This window comes from Cucurbita pepo, chromosome 11 (genome assembly GCF_057944985.1).
Source record: "Cucurbita pepo subsp. pepo isolate OVF chromosome 11, ASM5794498v1, whole genome shotgun sequence".
NCBI lineage: Eukaryota > Viridiplantae > Streptophyta > Magnoliopsida > Cucurbitales > Cucurbitaceae > Cucurbita > Cucurbita pepo.
Window position 1 is genome coordinate 131,735 of NC_141808.1, and position 18,602 is coordinate 150,336.

The 18,602-nt window shown below is 37.2% G+C and overlaps 3 protein-coding genes across 22 annotated transcripts; 2 read left to right on the forward strand and 1 right to left on the reverse strand.

Moving 5' to 3' along the window:
* The first annotated feature begins 1,303 nt into the window (after window positions 1-1,303).
* Window positions 1,304-12,448, forward strand: LOC111805834 (homeobox protein knotted-1-like 6). 2 transcript variants are annotated; one of them, XR_015422975.1, is made up of 6 exons: window positions 1,304-1,812; window positions 2,309-2,428; window positions 2,567-2,702; window positions 11,293-11,531; window positions 12,002-12,249; window positions 12,304-12,448. XR_015422975.1 is itself a non-coding variant. In XM_087128666.1 (5 exons), exons 1-5 carry the CDS (start codon window positions 1,516-1,518, stop codon window positions 12,164-12,166), a joined length of 957 nt encoding a protein of 318 aa, XP_086984792.1. In that variant the 5' UTR covers window positions 1,304-1,515; the 3' UTR covers window positions 12,167-12,266. The 2 variants fall into 2 exon arrangements, 1 of the variants encoding a protein (XP_086984792.1); XM_087128666.1 differs by lacking the exon at window positions 12,304-12,448 and having other exon boundaries at window positions 12,002-12,266.
* A 562-nt stretch (window positions 12,449-13,010) lies between these two features.
* Window positions 13,011-18,556, forward strand: LOC111805142 (2-phytyl-1,4-beta-naphthoquinone methyltransferase, chloroplastic). 19 transcript variants are annotated; one of them, XR_015422983.1, is made up of 13 exons: window positions 13,011-13,298; window positions 13,394-13,458; window positions 13,543-13,633; window positions 13,723-13,811; window positions 14,007-14,140; window positions 14,344-14,405; window positions 14,537-14,636; window positions 14,792-14,820; window positions 14,893-15,016; window positions 16,594-16,665; window positions 16,743-16,806; window positions 16,877-17,322; window positions 17,437-18,556. XR_015422983.1 is itself a non-coding variant. In XM_087128667.1 (9 exons), the coding sequence occupies exons 1-9, from the start codon at window positions 13,167-13,169 to the stop codon at window positions 14,980-14,982; spliced, it is 792 nt and encodes a 263-aa protein (XP_086984793.1). In that variant the 5' UTR covers window positions 13,012-13,166; the 3' UTR covers window positions 14,983-16,527. The 19 variants fall into 19 exon arrangements, 2 of the variants coding, with proteins under 2 accessions (XP_086984793.1, XP_086984794.1); XR_015422984.1 differs by having other exon boundaries at window positions 17,195-17,322; XR_015422986.1 differs by having other exon boundaries at window positions 16,594-16,653.
* LOC111805141 (cysteine-rich receptor-like protein kinase 2) lies at window positions 15,267-18,114 on the reverse strand. Its single transcript, XM_023690050.2, has 7 exons — window positions 17,364-18,114; window positions 17,160-17,276; window positions 16,909-17,051; window positions 16,606-16,816; window positions 16,292-16,526; window positions 16,020-16,170; window positions 15,267-15,920 (listed from the first exon to the last, which is right to left on the reverse strand). Exons 1-7 carry the CDS (start codon window positions 18,112-18,114, stop codon window positions 15,576-15,578), a joined length of 1,953 nt encoding a protein of 650 aa, XP_023545818.2. The 3' UTR covers window positions 15,267-15,575.
* Window positions 18,557-18,602: the final 46 nt, after the last annotated feature.

The following is an 18,602-nucleotide window of genomic DNA, read 5'->3' on the forward strand; positions in this document are numbered from 1 at the left end:
AAGCAAACCCGATCCGTTCAACGGGGGGAATGAGTGGTGAGTGGAGAATCCGTGAAGGAAATGAAAAGCGGTCGGCGTTTAGAAAGCGTTATAAGTATTGCTTTCAGAAGAGACAAGTAGGAGCTCAGCATTTTTCTGCCTTCTGCCTTCTGCCTTCTGGCACCCTCCTCCCAGCATTTTTTATGACCTGAAATTCTGTGCTAACGAATTAAGAATTACAATATTATCCATTGTTTGGTCGGGTTAAGCAGATTAAGAAACAAACAAAGAAACCAAAAACAGAGGCAACTGTGTGTTATTTGTAACTTAGCTTTACAACAACAGATAGGGGGGATGTTTCTTGCACCTTCTCTGTACCCTTTTCTGTAGACAATTTTGTGGTGTTCTTTGGTGGGCTGTCCACCCATACATACAACCACTCATATCACCTATCTAAATACTTGTTAACAAATCAATGATTGGGGAAAAAAGAGAGTAATTGATGAAAAGAGTAATGACAATAATTAAGAAGTGAGAAGGAGAGTTAAGAGCGGACAGGGGAAGCTCACTGTGGCGTGCTGCAAATTTATGATTACAACTGCACCCCGCATACTTAGGGGGGACACAGATCGTGGCCCTTGACTTTAGTCAATGCCCACTGCCCTCCATTTTCTTCGCCTCCACAATAATAAACCCTATTAAAAACTTTATTCTATGGGTGCCTCCTCCTTGGAAATGATTATAACTTTTAGCATACATGTTTCATGTTTCATTAAAAGGTTGAGATACGAACTAAAACATACAATATCTACAAGAATAATTTCTATCTACAAGAATAATTTCAAATATGAACAAGTTAAAATGAATTCTTTTAAAATAAAATTCAGGTATGGACAATGTCAAGAAACAACGTGAAGAAACTATTGCAAACCATGAGGTGGTTGACTGCTTAATTTTTGAGTTGGATCATCTTCTCTTGTTGAATAATTCATATCCGATAAACGTTTCTCTCAGTTCAATTATTCACATCAATGTGTGATACATTGAACAGTAATGATAATAATTCCTACAGGAAGTTGGATAAATATAGAATAAGGAGTTTTAAAACCCTACATATATGTATGAGTCAAAAAGGGAAAATGTTAATGAAGATAAAAACAGGAGGTGAAGTTAAATGAAATGAGAGTGATTTAGAATTAACATTAAAGAGAGTAGAGAAGGGAGCGAGAGAACAATGGTGCAGTGGAAAGGCCGAAGGGAGCGAGGAGGATGACTGGACAACTAATTAACATTAAAAATTAAAAAAAAAAAAAAAAAAAAATGGGCCGTTAAATAAATAAAACAAGAATTTCACACTGTCCACCACCGCCTTGGTAACAAACTGCTACTCCGATAGTAGCTCAACTCAACTCCTTCCGAGTCATGGATTCATGAGTTAGCAGCTTTACTTACCCCTCCCCCTCTCCATCGCTCCTCTTTCTTCCTTTCCTTTCCTTTCCTTTCCTTTCCTTTCCTTTCCTTTCACCTGTAGTTGAAATGGGGGAGAACATGTACGGCATGCGCTCCACTCCCCAATTCTCGCCCAAGTCCTTCCTTTCACCCCACACTCCTATCCTTCCCCTCGATTACCAGACCTTCCTTCCCTCCACCAACTACTTTCCCCGCGATCGGATTCCTGTGTTCGGATCCGATGAACTGCTTTCCGAACCTGAACCACCTTCCATCACTCCAGATTTCCCGCTCGCTCAAGATGTTCCCAGCGTCATCAAGGCCCAAATTCTCTCTCATCCTACCTATCCTCGTTTGCTTCACGCTTATATTGACTGCCACAAGGTGATCCAACAACTTCTTCCTATCTCTCTCCTTTTTTCTGTTCTCCACTTTCAATTGTGTTGCGCCCAACTATTGATTTACTACCATTCAATTACGTTCGGCTTTTGATCTTCCAATTCTGACTCCTGTGAAGTACTCGGTTGTTTCTACATCATCCCCATGACTAATTTTTTACGGTCTTCCTTTTGGTTTTCCAAGAACCGAGACTTATTTCCCGAACAAGAAAGGAAGACGGGGAAAAAGTAGCGGCGCCTGACAATTTCTAGCTCAACTTGAAACTGAAAGTAGAAATTGCCCTTGTTTTTTTTCTTTTATGTTCCCTTTTACTATTAATCAAACCTAGAAATTAAAAATCATCCGTGTGTCTGATTTTCACTGCAATTCTAATGGAATCTTCGATGATTTTTAACCGAAAGGTTTTCTGGTGCATCATAAACTAACTTGCTACCAATTTAATTTAATTTCATTTAATTATGTGTTTCTATTTTGGGCTCAGGTTGGAGCTCCGCCGGAGATAGCTTGTTTGTTGGAGGAAATCCGGCGAGAAAATGACAGTCATAAACAAAACGCCATGTCCACGTGCTTCGGAGGCGATCCCGAGCTCGATGAGTTCATGGTAATGGTCCCCCCCGCTCACTCGCCCGCCCACACGCAATCTTCGTGATTCTAACTAATTTGGCCATGGTGCTTTCTATTCTTCTGTTCTACTCTATTCTAGTATAGCTGAAAACTGGTATTGTCTCTCTCCGGATAGGAAACATACTGTGACATGCTGGTGAAGTATAAATCAGATCTGTCAAGGCCCTTTCATGAAGCTTCCTCCTTCTTGAGTAACATCGAACTGCAACTTAGCAACCTCTGTGCTGGTGCCTCCACCAGAAGCTCCTCCAGTCAGTCTCTCTCCCTTTCTTTTTTTCTTTCAATAATCTCTTGTTTTCGCACTCTATTTCCACTTGTTTCTATTCGCCTACATTATTTTGACTTAATCTGAATCCCAAATGATTTATTATTAGGCCTTAGGAGAAAGAATACTAACCAAACGGGTAGATGTAAAATGCTTAAGCAACCACCACTTAGTCTCCCCAATCCGACCTATTCTGTCGATGTTTTTGATTTGCGGAATGCAAATCATGAACGCACTGAGACCCCCAAACAAAACTCGGAAGAATAGTATGGGGTGTTTCGCGTGGGGTAATACAACACGAACAAACTGCGAACCCTAGTACAGAGAGACCCACGCCTTTGATTGCCCACGATTCTCGGGTCTTTTCCGGTGATTATTGCTTGCTCAGCGTTTTCTTTTTTGTACAATGGACATCATTATTTAAGCTTGGGGACTTTAAAACAACGCCTACTGAAGTCTGGACCTTCCTTCCCAGTTTTCCTAAACCGTTTTCCTTTTCAGTTTAGTTTTGTTATCTGGGATGGGTATTGGTTTAATTTCATTACTCAGCCACGGTAAAAATGCTTTTTGTTGTTTTTATCCATTTTTTCCTTTTCTTCGTTTCTTACCTTTTCGAGGATAAGGCGGATGTAAAGAGGTTTCCGTACTAGAGATTCTGATTTTGACTCTCGGATATTGGGGATGACTTTCCCGGGTAATGCTAATGGTAATGGTAATGGTATAGACTTATGGTCGGGGTGGTTGGTGACAATGATTAAATATGGGGTGCGAGTCTGGAGGGAACCTACCGAAGTGGGACTTGTGGCCTGTTTGGGTTAATTCCCTTCTTTTACTCGGCGTGTAATGCTGTTCACATAAAAATATGGAAGGGTTTTTACTACCAAAATTAAAGATACGCACAGAGCTAAACAACTTCGACCACTCCCTCTGTCATCTATAAATGGGTGGAAGGCTCTCCTCCTGGTGCATGCTTGTTTAGTTGAATTTTAGTAGTCACACGCAGCACCAGTGTGGCAGGTGGTGTAGATTGTGGTTACCTTGGCATTATATGCTGGACGTTTTGTCTCCTATTGTTTTTGGTAGAGGGTTAGAAAAATATATTTTGCTTCAACTTTCCCTTTTTACTGTTGTTTTATCACTTCAACATTTCCATACTTGAGATGTTCATAGGACTGTATCAAACAGTTCTCTCATCTTATTGGACTAGACTTTACCATCTTTTTCCTTTTTTAAAAAAGAAAAATACAAAACAAAATAATGCCCATATCTGGCATTCAGAAGATGAAAATAGGACGGGCAGAAAAACAAGAAAGATTGAACCATGTTAATGTATTGCCTCAAACAAGCACTCGATAGTTGTTTGTCAATATTTTTACCCCATTAACTCTGCCTTTCTCCTCTTAAATAAAAAATAATAGCTGTGATTTTTTATATGTCTTTTTGTCAATTTTTATTCAAGAAATGATTTATTAGAGTTCAGAATATTTTTACTTTACACTTGTTATAAACTATTAAAAAATTGCAAAAAGAAACTTTTCCTTGGATCTAAATTTTGTTTTTTAATACACCAGAAAATGTCCTAATAATTTATTGTTTAATATTATTATTAACTTTTGAAACATTTAATATTTTCTTCGTTGATTTTCCCATAAAATAGGTTTGGATGCAGGTAAAAGTATGTAGTTGCATGTTTATTAAAAAAAAAATTATGGGTCATGAAACTGAATTGTGGAAAATTTTTTTGATATAGAAAATATTTGTATTAATTTTAATGCTCATAATTCAGTTATTCCTCCCTTTTTTAATTTGCACATTTTAATTTGAGTCTGAAAAATCACTTACATAGCTGCATACCTACTGTGAAACGCTTCCCAATGCCAATTTATATTTCCCGTAAACTAATAGTCATCGTTTCCCTAGGTACTCTACAACTTAGGTTGGTTTTTGGTTCTCTTTTCGTAAAATTGCGTTTGCGGTATATATATTTATTTGTTTTGCAACTTCTATGGGATTCATTTAGGATGTCTTCTTGCAGTTGAAAAATCTAATATTTATACAGTATTTGCTTGTTTGGGAACGTTTTCTTGAATTGGAGAGAGTTCTTTTTTTTTTTTTTCTTTTTTAGGATAGGTTTCTCATAGTTCTGATCATTTGGTTTTATAATGTTGGAGGTTGAAATTATAAATTTGTGTGATTGATGTTCATTCTATTGCATTCAAGTAAATTACAGAAAGATTGAGTTTATATAATCTATGCCTGACATGTGGGTTTATGATTTGTAAGAATAATTACGTAGCTTAAGAAAATAGTGTTGGCTCACCGAGTTACACTGAGTTTATTTATGTGTGAGATTAGAAACTGCATTGCTTGGGATTAGTAAAATGCATGGATCAAGTATCCAAAATCACTACTCGAGCCATCCCACCCACCTTTTCCGCTATTTGCGAAATGTGCAAGTGCAAATGACTGAATATGGCAGCTTTAGATGTTCTCATCATCTTTGATTAAAGATGTAGCTTTGTAAAAGCGGTTAGATCATGGAATAGCCATCTCATTGGTCATAGTCGGGAACTAAAATAATTTATTGGGAAGGTACAAATTTGCCTTTTCAGGTATGCTGTCTTGTCGTCGTCTTTACATATTTCTTCACCCTAAATTGTCTTTCAGCGCTTTCAATGGAGTGCTCTAGGTCTAACTTACAGTTTTTAGAGTTCATCGTGATCATCTATTTTGAACGAATATGATTACAATTTTAGGAGAGAAACTTTGGTTGTTCATGTGATGGCAGGAAAAATCAATATAATTAATTTATTTTTATTGAACGTGATTAGGTCTAATATTTTTGGCATACACTCGTTGTTGTGTTGTCTAGGTGACTACGGGATGTGATATAATTGAGTTTTTTTTTTTTTTTTTTTAAATTTTTTTTTCATATGATTGGACATTATTTTGATATTTTTATCATTGACAAAATGATCTCCACAATTTTATTTTCTTCTTATTATGCCTAGCACTTATATGATGAATATTCAAGTTTTACTAAATAACTTAAACTGATCAGTTTGAATACTTATAATTGCAACATATGAGCTTGATTTGTCATTTTTAATGTGCTTATTATTAGTTTATTTTAATTTTCTGGCTATACTCTCTCCATAGTATGCTAACTCATTCATGGAGGCACGTATTTGTTTCTTGATTTGTTATCCCTTTTTGTTGTATGGTTGCTTCAACTACGTCAATATTGTTCATTAAAGCATGGTGCGTAAAATTCTTTACCATACTTATTTTTGACATTGTGTTCACATCAAATTTTCGTTGCTAATATAACTCTTCCAGTATCTCCCAATACTAGCGGTTGAGTTTTTGATGACCCGTCTCTCTCGTTAGGATAAGCAGAGTAGAAAAGGGCGTAGATTCTTTTGTTCCTAAGTTTCCTATGTCATATATTCACACACAATTATATAGGCAATGCACTAAGTGCATGCACAAGAACATAAAGCTTATATAGTCTTCATATAGCTTTAGTGTTCTGGTTTCCAGAATGTTTTATGTTCGGATACGAATTTTGTGAAGATTACTCTTAGGCTTTGGTGTGCCCCTCCAGACCCTCTTGCCTGGCTAAGAAAAGAAGTCCGAAATTTTCACAGCTAAGATTCTTTAGTTTAGGCGAATCTATAATTCTGGCCCCATTCTTTTCGCTTTAAACACATCACTTTGCATCACTTTGATCACTTTAAATCCTTATTGTTTTATCTATTTCATCGTAGTTTTAAATTTTTCATGTATATGTTAGTTTAATATCTAACATTAACTTTAGATAGCAATAGAAAAATTAAATAATTAAAAATATATGTAAATTAATGATATGTCTGTATATACATTTTTTGCTAGTTAGTTTATAAATTACAATAGGTACTGAATTATATTTTCCTAAAATAAATTTCAAATTAAATTATTTAGAATACACGAACCAGTCAACCTTGAAAATTATATACATACATATATATATATATATATATATATATATATATATATATATATATATATATAACACATGGACCAAAATTATGCCTATTATAATAAAATCGTGACCTATTCCACTAGTGTATCACAATATTTTTAATATTTGAGTACTTTTAATTGATTGGACAAAAACGTCATTAAATTATATTCAATTATAGTATGTGCTCAGGTCTTTTAAACTGTTTTTCTGTCACTTGAAAATTAATTTATTTAAATGTGTGACAGGGAAAGGATATTTCAAATCTAAGAAAGTTAATAGATATATTATTATTAAATTACATCTAAAACTCCGAACATGAGCATAGCTGGTTTGACCTACAATCTTGACAAAGAGGTTAGTTGTCTGAATCAAATTTGTGTATTAAAAAAAGTTTTAATAATTAAAGTCATTCTTTCCATCATTCTCAATCTCCTGTATGTTATTGATCTCCAATAATAATAATAGTAGCAAATAAAATAATTGAAGATTCACATTGAGAACAAAAGATTTTGTTTTGGGAGTAGAATGAGATGTTTGAGGGTATTCTAAAATGGTGATATAGTGTCGGGTCGAGAAGGGTGTGGAGGTTTTGTAGCTCTCACATGGACTCCCGTGGTTTGCGCTGAGAAGCAGCTTTAAGGCCTCTCCCTCTCTCTCACCCACGCACTCTCTTCAGTGTTCTGTTGACAAATAGTCTGTTGTGGGTCTTTCAGCTTCATAATGTGTCTTACACGTGTGACCTGACTGCTTCGTATCTGTAGCTCCGATTCGGCTTTTGGGTGTCCCAGATTCCCACGTTGGGTTCTATTTCTTTAAATGAGAAAATTAATTTCATGTTTCTTCCCTCCTTGTGATCATTCTTGGGGGCCCTTTACTGCCAAATTCGTGTGCCCTTGCCCCTGCTATGACTCCCGATTTGGTCTCGTCGTTTTGACCACTGGTGTTTGTGTCCAAGGATGCAGGCTTTAATTAATTTTGGAGAAAAACTTTGTTGCACGTCCCGTTCTGTCTTTTGTCAGAAAAATACCTGTCCAACTAGAGTACTAATTGACCCAGGTTTAGACCCGATGGTATGGTTTCTTGAGAAGAATGATTTCTGCAAGAAATGCTATCAAATTTTATCTAGATTTTAGTCGGTCGTGGCCCGTTGGTTGTGCTCCCGAGCCCGTAGTTTTGATCACCTCCGTACTTTTAACTTTTAATCTGGTGCATGGTGGTGTGGGTATCTTCTCCCTTTCCAAGACAAGTTTTGGTTACCACGCCATCTTGTCCACTTGGACCGCGAGTCTGCATTTTCCATTCTGCCCAACAAGTTGGTCAACTAGATTCTTAAAATGTAACTTTCGTTTGAAGGATTTACTTTGTTTTGTATTCCTTGGTTTATTGCTCGCTTATTAGCTTCAGCCCATCGAATGTTTATTATGTTTTGTCGGAGATGCTAATGTAATTTAGTGATCTCTTTAAACACATATTTACAGTAAGGTTTTCTATCTTAGCTGCAGTTTCGGCTACAGTCAATTTTGTCGTTATTGTAACTGCGGTTACTTTTTTGGTTTAGTTGGTTTCGTTGTTCCGTATTATATCATAAGATCTGGTCAAATTATCAGGACTAGGAGTACAATACTGCTTAGCTCTAAGTCACCTGTATGGTTGGTTAGTTAACTTATGGTCAGTTAGTTAAGCTGGCAATAGTGCATGTATTAAAATTGCACGTGAGGAGAATGATAATATTATATAATGTCATTGTTCTTTCTTGAATTAGTTATCTCTTACTTTAAACAGTTGGGATAAATGATGTTCTAGTTGTAAGTCCCACATCCAGTGTTATTTTGTTTCCACAATAATAATGCGTTGATATTCCATTACTTCCAAAAGAGACTGCTAATTGTCCAAATAGGAGTGTTGGTTTCTGTTTTAACCAATTATTTATTTTTACATAAAAATAGAAAATAAGGCCATGTCCTTAATTTTTTTCCCGAGTACCCTTTAACACGGACAAGCACATAGATTATTTCTAGTAATTTTGTCTGAAGGAGTGAACAAAAGGCATGCTTTGATGTCACTTATTTAGGGGGTTATTGGTTTCATAATCTTTAATATCAGTTTATGTGTCAGCCATAGAAACATGCACGACTTCGTATTTAACGTCTCTTAACTATTGTGTTCTATTATTATGTTTATGGAAACTCTTGTTTGTAATATTTTAAAATATTTGCTTTTGTGATGAAAAGACTGTAAACTAATGTATTCAAGCCTAAAACACATTGGGGAATATGGTTAAAAATTCCAATCTTCCTAGCGGAAGGATACTATAAGATCTTAGACAAATAGTTGGGTTTGAGTAGTGAATTATATATCGAGATGTTCACGGGGCGGGGTTAGGGAATGGCATCTTTGTCCTTGTTCTTGTCCTCGCCCCATTTAAATCCTTGTCCCTTCAAGTTCTCCATTTAATTTTGTGAGGATCGAGTCCCCTTTGGAGATTTATTCGGTGTTGTTTCTTTTAATAAAAATAATTTCAAACAAATAGAATAATTTTTTTGCCCTAAAACTATATGTTTAAATGATTTATTCAGTGTTGTTTCTTTTAATACTCATGGTGAATTTTTTTTTCACTATTATACTATTAGAATGAAAATAGCCTCAAGGAAGAAAACGGACAAAGAAATCACGTTTAGAAGGTAGAATGAAACCAGTAACATCATCTTTGCTTCTCCTTGTGAGGATGAGTTCTACTATAGGAGAAATGTTTTGATGAGATTGAAACTATATACACCACATCACAAAACTTAAATTAATATTATTCTTTACAGTTTAATTGGCCAATACTAGAGCCTATAATTTACTAGAGCTACCCAATCTAACATTGAGTTTCATACTCTTATTGCCCCTTCCCTTCCATTCTTTCATTGTGTTTGTGAGTTATACTTCTGGTTGTTATTTGTGGCTGCTGTAAAAGCTTTTCTCGATCAGAGGAAAATGTGGGCGATTACTTTTGGAGTTGGCTTTTCAAGGAAAACAGATAATCTGCAAACTTGGCATTCTACATTTACTGAAGACTAGAAGGATGCAATAAGAGAATCTACATTTGACCGATCATTTTATGCTTTCAGATAATGGGTTCAAAGCAAGTGAATGGTGTTATAGCGGTGGTGGAACCATTGGACAAACTTAGGACTCTTATCTTTCAAGATCAGTAACCAACAAGATATGCCTTAGAGAGAGATTGTTTGAGTTTGGAGATGGATCCAATTGAAGAAGCCTGGAAGGATAATCTTGATGAGTTCCACAATATTACGTTTGACCTTGCAAATGCTGGAGAAAATTGTTAGATGAAAATGACGTGGTAATCAGTTTAACCTCTGTATCCAAATCTTTCCGTGAAGTGAAGGACGTTTGTAAGTATGCGATAGATGGCCGTACCTAAAACATGGTTCCCACGACCGAGAATAGGCGGGGGTGATTGTGATGCCTTGACTACTAGAATGTCTGTACGCTTGGATGCATAAATGGAAAACGCTTACATGATTTGATTAACAGGGCATGCTAGATAGGAACAACTCTCTGGCTTACAGTTCTATTGGCATTGTGTTCTTGAATTGTGGTGACACTCAGAGGGTTGAATTTTGAAGACATACGTAATATGACAGCAAGGCTTGATTATACACATCCAGACTCCTGGAAACCAGGCATTTTATTTTCTAATGGGGGTGCTAAATTTTTTATGAATGGTAAATTATTACTACGACATGAAAGGCGATAAGCATCTTGCCTTCATTAGAGAGTTAACCAATTAATATAATCCAGACCCTAAAATTAGGTGTTCCTTAAATAACAAGAGTCTGAAGCTTTGGATAAATTTAGAGAACGAAGGACACCGTCGAAAATCTGACTGGAAGTGAATTTAAGGTTGTTTGAACTGACTAGATTCTCAAACTTTGAATTAAGATCCTTCCAAACATGAGTGCTCTTGATTGTTTTCTGAAGGTGCTGTAGAAAATTTACAATGGATGTCTGCGAGTAAACTTCTGACTACTACCTGAATGACCAGCATTGAATTTGATCATGATCACTATAATGTTATATCATTCTATCTTCTATCTTCTTTTCGATGTCAAGAGAACAAGTCTTTATGTATCTCTACCATTTTTTTGGATGGATGTTAAGAAAACAAGTATCGACGTATCTCTACAATGGTACGATGTTGCCCACTTTAGGCATTAGTCATGATTTTGTTTGTTTTTGTTCTACCTAAAAGGATTGTCCTCACTTATGATGATATATAACGGAGATGTAGACGGGTGGCTACTTTGTCTTTTTTAAATGGCCATCTAATATTCGAATATCCTTCAATCTTTGTTGTCTGGCTTTGCTATATAGAAAACCCCTATCCTAAATCATTGAGTGATTCTGTTTCAGACTATCTTCATTCTGTTTTTGTACTAATTACTATGTTTTTATGTACAGTATGAGTCTTTATTTTTGTTTGATGACTCATGGGATAAATTTTGGGCTGTCTTTGGTAGTTCCTCTTATCTATGTATGTCTGGCTGAAAATTTTCTTTTGCAGACGAAGATGCCATGTCATCAGATGATGAGCTTAACTGGGGAGAGAGGGAAGTACAAGATGCTCAAATGAGGTTAGAAGACAAAGGTCTTAAAGATATGCTCTTGAGTAGATTTGGCAGCCACATTGGAACCTTGAAGCTGGAATTTTCAAAGAAGAAGAAGAAAGGAAAACTACCTAAAGAAGGAAGGAAAGTACTGCTCGAGTGGTGGAATGTGCACTATAAATGGCCATATCCTACGGTACATTTTCTTTCTCCACCAGCAAATATACGTAGCCATGTTTTTAGTTCTCCAACGAATATTCTTGCAACTATTTTGGCATTTCCAGTTTGTAGCGCTCCTGACCTTAGTAGCTACTGTTAGTTGTCATGGTTCATCAGTTTTTTATTTTAGTGTAGCCTGTCATTATATTTTAATTCTGTCCGCACGCCATTGACTATGAAAGTCTTTTTGGATGTAAAATAAAGTTGGATTTAAAGTGGCTTGTTACTATGGAATTGATGACTGATAGTTCCGAGTGTTGCTGCAACACACGCAGGGTGCTTCGTTGCTTGTCTAGAGTCCCCATGGAAGGACATTTTAATCTTAAACTTGTTGCTGATTGAAACACATTTGCATTGAGATTTTGTGTTAGAAAAATTTAAAGCAACGTGATAGTAATGAATGAAGATAATTGTATTGTATTAATGGCGTATTTGTGAATCATCCAGGAAGCTGATAAGATGGCGCTGGCAGAGACAACAGGACTAGATCCGAAGCAAATTAACAATTGGTTCATAAATCAACGAAAGCGGCACTGGAAACCTTCTGAAAGTATGCAATTTGCAAGTATGGATGATGTGGGTGAACAATTATACGCTAGGCTCGACTCTTGAGACTGAGGTTATACATCATCCCAATGGGTATACATTACATGCTTTAAAATCACTTACTTTTGCTAAGCCCCAATAGTTTAGCGCATATATATATATATATATATATATATATATATATATATATATATATATATATATATATATATATGTCCAAGAACAAACAATTGTGTTGAGTACATGGCTGGGAAACTATCAAAATGGCTTCCATACTTTTGCATCTCTTTTGTATATTTCTGAAATTGTTAACATTGATTATGGAAATGTTAATTGAAGTTTGGATGAGTTCTCTCTGTCTCCTACTCTCCCTTCTCTATGTCTAATCAAAGTTCATTTTATTTTTATAAGCCACAACCTGAAGTTCTCGGTCACATTTGCAGCCCCATCTCTCTCATGGATTCGCATTTCTGATTTAGTGCACTCGGAGAATACCATGTTAGACGAACAGAATACGACTCTCCACAATGATACGATATTGCCCACTTTGAGCATAAGCTCTCATAGATTTGCTCTGGGCTTCTCCAAAAGGTCTCACTAATAGATATAGCATTCCTTGATTATAAACGAATGATCATTTCCTAAATGAGCCAATATGGGACTTTATCATCCAACACACAAGTTGAATACTTTATCTTGTAGTGATTTAAACATTATGCAACATAAATCTATAATATTTTTATAAATAATTTGACATGGTAAATCTATAAAGAAAGGAAAAAAAAACTTATCAATTAAGCTAAACTGCATCTGCAAATTCCTCGTCTCACATTTCTTGTTTAAAAGAAAAAGATTTTTTTTTTATTTTTATTTTTTTATTTTTATCTTTTTTTTTTTATTGTTGGAAAAACGTAAACTGGATAAGCCGGATTGTGTGGAATGATGGCAAATGCATCAAAGTAGAGTCTGGCGGGAGTGTTACAATGGCGGCTTGCGCTTAGGGTGAATCGAGCGGGATCTCCATAACCATAATTCTCCTTTAGGCGAAGCGGTCATCTGCAATTGCATGGCTTCATCCCTTCAACTCCAATTCCGTCTTCCTCCTTCAACCACTCCAGCTCTTCTGCGTCACCGCCCTATTCAATGCGCTACCGACCGCCAGGCATTGTTCGACCGTATTGCGCCTGTCTATGATAACGTCCGCTTACATTTACTTTCTCTTCCTCTATCCATTCTTTCTCGTTTTCCTTTTCCCCTCTTGAAGTTTTACTTTCCTTTCTGCTTCGAACTTAGTTGAATGATTTGCTCAGTTTGGGTCAGCATCGTATTTGGAAACGGATGGCCGTCTCCTGGAGCGGGTATGCGATGTTCTCGTTTTCTGATGCCGAATTGACTTATCTCTTCTTCTTATTTTTTCTAAGCTTTCGAACATTTTGGAACAGTGCAAAGGCAGGAGATTGGGTCTTGGATATATGCTGCGGAAGCGGCGATTTGGCGTTCCTCTTATCTCAGAAAGTTGGATCCAATGGCAAGGTAACCCGACGCAAAGCCCAAGTTGGTTTCTTTGTCTAATTTGTCGATCATGATATCTAATCACCCGATTCTTTGGGGATAATTCACAGGTGACGGGTCTTGATTTCTCACGGCAGCAGCTAAGTATTGCTTCTTCTCGCCAAACTTCTCTCTCCAGACCCTGCTATAAGAACATTGAATGAGCATTGATAATCTTGAACAATAAATATGTTGGTCTGCACTATTTAGAAAATATTGAAGCATTCTACTCAGTATTTATCTTATAAAAATCAAACTATGACGATAGAGTTTTGCTACAGTAAGAATTACAATTTTTGCAATTTGTAACCGTTTTTGAAATTATCAATGTAATAACGCTGCTGCCTAAATGAAGGTGGGTGGAGGGTGATGCTCTCAATTTGCCATTTTCTGACGGCTCTGTCGATGCCATTACGATGGGGTACGGTCTACGAAATGTGCTAGATAAACGGAAAGCTTTGGAGGAGATGCTTAGAGTATTGAAAGAAGGTCTTTGCTGGTTATTCTCCATTACTTTTTTTCTTTTTTTTGTGGCGGGGGGAGGGGTGTGCTTTCTGATCTTGGATTGTGAATTTATTACTGTGACTCAACTGATCCCTCTCTTTATATCTTCTTCACTGATAAAATGGTAGAATTCAGTTACAAAATTTGCGTACACTTCTTAATTAAAAAAATTCAGGTGGTCTTTCCAGGTAGTAAGCTATCAATTCTCGACTTCAACAAGGCTACGCAACCGACTACTGCTGCTATTCAGGTACTTTTTATGTAAAGGCCTAAATTTTTGCTGTGTGGTGCACACTTCAAATTTAGTGAGTGTCTACTCAGTTTGTATCCCTAAAACCCCTACTTGTTTTGCTTGTTTCTTCTGAACTTCCTCTATGCAAGGAATGGATGATCAACAACATCGTTGTCCCAATGGCATCTGGTTATGGGCTTGCTGAGGATTATAAATATCTTTCTAAATCCATCAGTGAATTTTCAACAGGCAGGCTCTTTGTCTCTACTGACAGAACAACTGCTGTTATTATTTGTTCTGTAAACAAAAGCCTTCTGTTTATTTACTTATTTTATATTCTTATAATTATGAATTTAGGATCTTCTTCTAGTATCACCTGCTGACCAAATTTTATTTTTATACAGGAAAGGAATTGGAAAAGCTTGCTTTAGAGGTAGGGTTCTCTACCTCTATACATTATGAAATTAGTGGAGGCCTGATGGGAAATTTGGTGGCATCTCGTTAGATGGGATTCATGTTTTGCCTTGGTTCAAAGCTCTGGAACTTGACTATTGTGAGAATATGGTGTTTTGGGGGCATGTCTTTGATGCATTAAGTTCTGTGGCATTCTCAACGAACCTCTGTTTCATGTAAGTTTAAGCAACAGAAAATATATAACTGCCGTAGATGTCAATGTTTGTTTAATCAATGCATAAGGTTCTTCTGGCCCCTTCCCAATGCTACTATGTTGTCAGTATATGGATTACGTATCCGAGGATGTATGTTATAAGCCTCATAACAAAATCATCCAAATTCTAGTACATTTTTTCTGTGGTAAATGTAATGAAGACATTATAACTCAACATATAGTTTCTTTTTGCCACTCTGCCCAACTCTGGATAATAAACATCGAAACTTAATTAAGTGGATGTATACATAATGGAGTTTTGAGAAGCTAAAATCTTGAAGAACTCAAAATCAAATCCTGTTAAGCTCAACTCGACTGGCCTTTTGGAACTTATTATCTCTTCACCATATCTACAAATGTCAGTTTGTTTGAAAGCTTAGTGGTGGCTACCCTCTGGCTAATGGATCCTTTCTCTTCGTGGCTTTCAAGAGACCATTTATGCGAGGAATGCAAGCCACTTCTATTCTTGAGGATGCTTTTGTAGGGTTGGGAGCTTTAGAGGGGTCCACAGTTTATGGTTGTTATCTGGGATAAAAAGCACTATGGCTGACCGTAGCAGTTGAAGAAGGGCCCTCCGTATTGGAATAATATCGCGAGTCCTTGCATGAGTCATCAAGTTCCATGGTCATCTCATCCATGAAGGGTGGTTTGGTGGGTGGAGGAAGGAGCTCTTCCTCCTCCATTGTCAGCATTCGCATTATCTTCGACATTGTTGGTCGTAGAGAAGGAATCTCCTGGATGCACAAGAGCCCTATGTGCACCACTCTCAATACCTCATCTTTTACTTTCTTGTTGTAGTGATTCTGAAGGTTGAGATTTGGATCAAATAACCTCTCAACTGTGCCTGATTGGAAATGTCTCCACATCTAATTTACCATGTAGAAACAAAAGGAAGACAGACGTCATACTACTGTTTGTAGAATTTGCGATCAAAGAAGGATATGAAAAGGTTTCACAGAACTTACAGCAGTGACCAGACTTTCAATGTTTCCGGAGACTTGAATGCCATTGTATTGCAATCCTGCAACAATTTCTAACAAAAGTACTCCAAAGCTATAGACATCAGCCTTTTCTGATAACTGACCATAAGCTAGATACTCCGGAGCCATATATCCTCTGTAGATACACAAAGTAGAAAGAAGGAATGTTAGTGGCACTAGAAATCTTCCCTTAGCTTTCATCTAATTGAAGGAATTTCAAACTAACTGGAAGAAAACTTGTTGATGACAAAACATACAGGGTTCCTGCAACAGCGGTGCTGATATGGCTCTTATTTTCTTGGAAAGACCTTGCTAATCCAAAATCTGCTATTTTCGCCTGGAGCTTTTGATCCAGCAAGATATTACTGGCCTTTATATCTCTGTGTATAATTTTGATCTTTGGATTTTCATGTAGATATATTAAACCTTCAACTGTTCCAATGATGATGTTAAATCTCTTATCCCAATCAAGAGCTTTACTGTTCTTGGTATCTGTTCAATATTTTGAACAAAGTTAAGGGAAGATCTTTTAATTGCTTAAAGCAATGTATTTTTTCAGAGAGAGCTTTACCAAAAATGAAGCGATCGAGACTCTTGTTTGGTAGGAATTCATAAACAAGTAGGCTTTCAGGTCCAGAACAACTGCATCCAAGCAACCTTACAAGATTTTTATGTTCGACACTGCTGATCATGTTTACTTCATTGTAGAAATCTGCTGCTCTATGTCTGTTATCAAAGAAGAATCTCTTAACAGCAATCTCTCTTCCATCAGGTAGAGTTCCCTGCGATGCATAGGAATGAATGGTAAATGATGTGTTGTTAGTCATAATTGGAGATTGCAGGTCCTGTCAAGATGGAGAGGAAGAATAATAACCTTATAAACAGAGCCAAACCCCCCTTGTCCAATCTTGTTATCGAGGCTGAAATTGTTGGTAGCTTTTTCAAGGGTGGAGTACTTGAAGTTCAAGTTACTATCTTGAAGAGTTTTTGCTAACTTCTTCACATCAGTTGAACCTCCTGTGAAGTGTTAATCATATCATTTGAAGAAAAGAATGTCAATTAATCTCCCCCAAAGAGACCACCATGAAAGTTGCAGCTTTGTCTTTTTTTTTTTTTTTTTTTTACCTTTTCTTTTATTTTGTATATATCTGTGCTTCCAGATATAAGCACCAATTGCTCCTCCGATTATCAAAACAACAACAGAACTCAGGACCGAAACTATCAATTCGGTTCTTGTGGCACCTGCAGAGAAAGCATGGTCTCAGACATTGGGAGAGTAGAAAAGTTGGTAAGCATACTCTAAACTTAGTGTGGCAGGATCAGTTTTACCTCTGGAACTATTTTTTATGTCCTTATTGAGGAAGTCTGTGTTCGAGTATCTCATGAAGCAGCCTGTGTTCAGTGCTCGCCCTTCCGATACAGGTAAACATGACAACATTGAAGCAGAGGCGATTTGCAAACATAATCTGCAAGAGCTGCGGTTCAAACTTCTCCAGCACTGACCCAGAGCGTAAGCGGCAGACTCATTTGCTCTCCCGGCCACAGCCACTCGAGCTTTCGCAAAGCCTCTGTTGCCTGGTGCAACATTGACTACTTGCATCACTGCCTCCTTGGCTGCTTGTCTGTAGTTGGGGTCATTTTGGGTCAAGTTCCCGCAAACTGCAGTGTCTTCGGGTCCTTTATATTCATCAAAAAAGATATAGTTTTCGAACCTCATGAAGCAGCCATCGATGAAAGTTCTGCCGCCATTGAAAGGGAAGCATTGGGGAAGCACTGTACGTGCTTGAGAATGACACAGCACACATTCGAGGGGGGAGAGATCTCCATGGCATTGGGCAAGCCCATAGCTGGCATCAAGTCCTATTCCTGTGCCGGCCGTTCCAAATCCTGAAGTTCGGATCTGTTGTCTAACTTTTTCCATGGAACCAAAAAAGTTAGGGACGTAGGCCGTGGTGTTGTGCTCGAGTTCTTTCCCGCACATCACTTTCACAGTTTGATCTCTTGGCTTCCCCATGGTTGAAGTTGGGAGCAGCAGAAGAATAGAAAGGACTGAAAATAAGACATAAAGCTGGATCGCCATTGATTCTGGGGTTGTGTTGAGTCCGTAGGGTGGCGAAGAAGAAGAAGAAGAAGAAGAAGAAGAAGAAGAAGAAGAAGAAGAAGAAGAAGAAGATTGGGTGACAGGCTCTGCGAAAGGGGCTACCAAATATAGAACTGAAAAATATTTAACGTTGAAAATGAGGAGTGATGTGATGGGAGTGGATGGTTATAATTGAGAAGAAGTCAAGACGAGGAAGGAGGAGGAGGAGGAGCTGGAGAAAACATCCTGAAGAAACGCAGTCCCTGAGCGTAAGAAAGGAGACCTCACGACACCATCTCCAGTCAAAAGATTCAACAATGGCGGCTTTCCTCTCTCTTTCTTTTCTTGAAAGCAATAATTTTGTTAAGAAATGAAATGACTGTAACATACTACAACCTTGGCCCTCGCTTTCTATGGAAACATTTAGTGTTTCATGAGATTATATTGATTCGGAAAATAGTTCTTAAGAAATTCTCTCTCGTCTTCTC

Bases quoted from the DNA above. Each gene is read 5' to 3' on its own strand.
- LOC111805834 (XM_087128666.1), top strand. From the start codon at position 1,516: ATGGGGGAGAACATGTACGGCATGCGCTCCACTCCCCAATTCTCGCCC. The intron at 2,703-11,292 runs GTCAGTCTCTCT...TTTCTTTTGCAG, and splicing joins CTCCACCAGAAGCTCCTCCA to ACGAAGATGCCATGTCATCA. The intron at 11,532-12,001 runs GTACATTTTCTT...TGAATCATCCAG, and splicing joins ATAAATGGCCATATCCTACG to GAAGCTGATAAGATGGCGCT.
- LOC111805142 (XM_087128667.1), top strand. From the start codon at position 13,167: ATGGCTTCATCCCTTCAACTCCAATTCCGTCTTCCTCCTTCAACCACT. The intron at 14,141-14,343 runs GTCTTTGCTGGT...TGGTCTTTCCAG, and splicing joins GCTTAGAGTATTGAAAGAAG to GTAGTAAGCTATCAATTCTC. The intron at 14,637-14,791 runs GCAGGCTCTTTG...ATTTTTATACAG, and splicing joins CATCAGTGAATTTTCAACAG to GAAAGGAATTGGAAAAGCTT.
- LOC111805141 (XM_023690050.2), bottom strand. From the start codon at position 18,114: ATGGCGATCCAGCTTTATGTCTTATTTTCAGTCCTTTCTATTCTTCTG. The intron at 17,277-17,363 runs GTAAAACTGATC...CTTTCTCTGCAG, and splicing joins CATAAAAAATAGTTCCAGAG to GTGCCACAAGAACCGAATTG. The intron at 16,527-16,605 runs GTAAAGCTCTCT...AATATTGAACAG, and splicing joins TCTCGATCGCTTCATTTTTG to ATACCAAGAACAGTAAAGCT.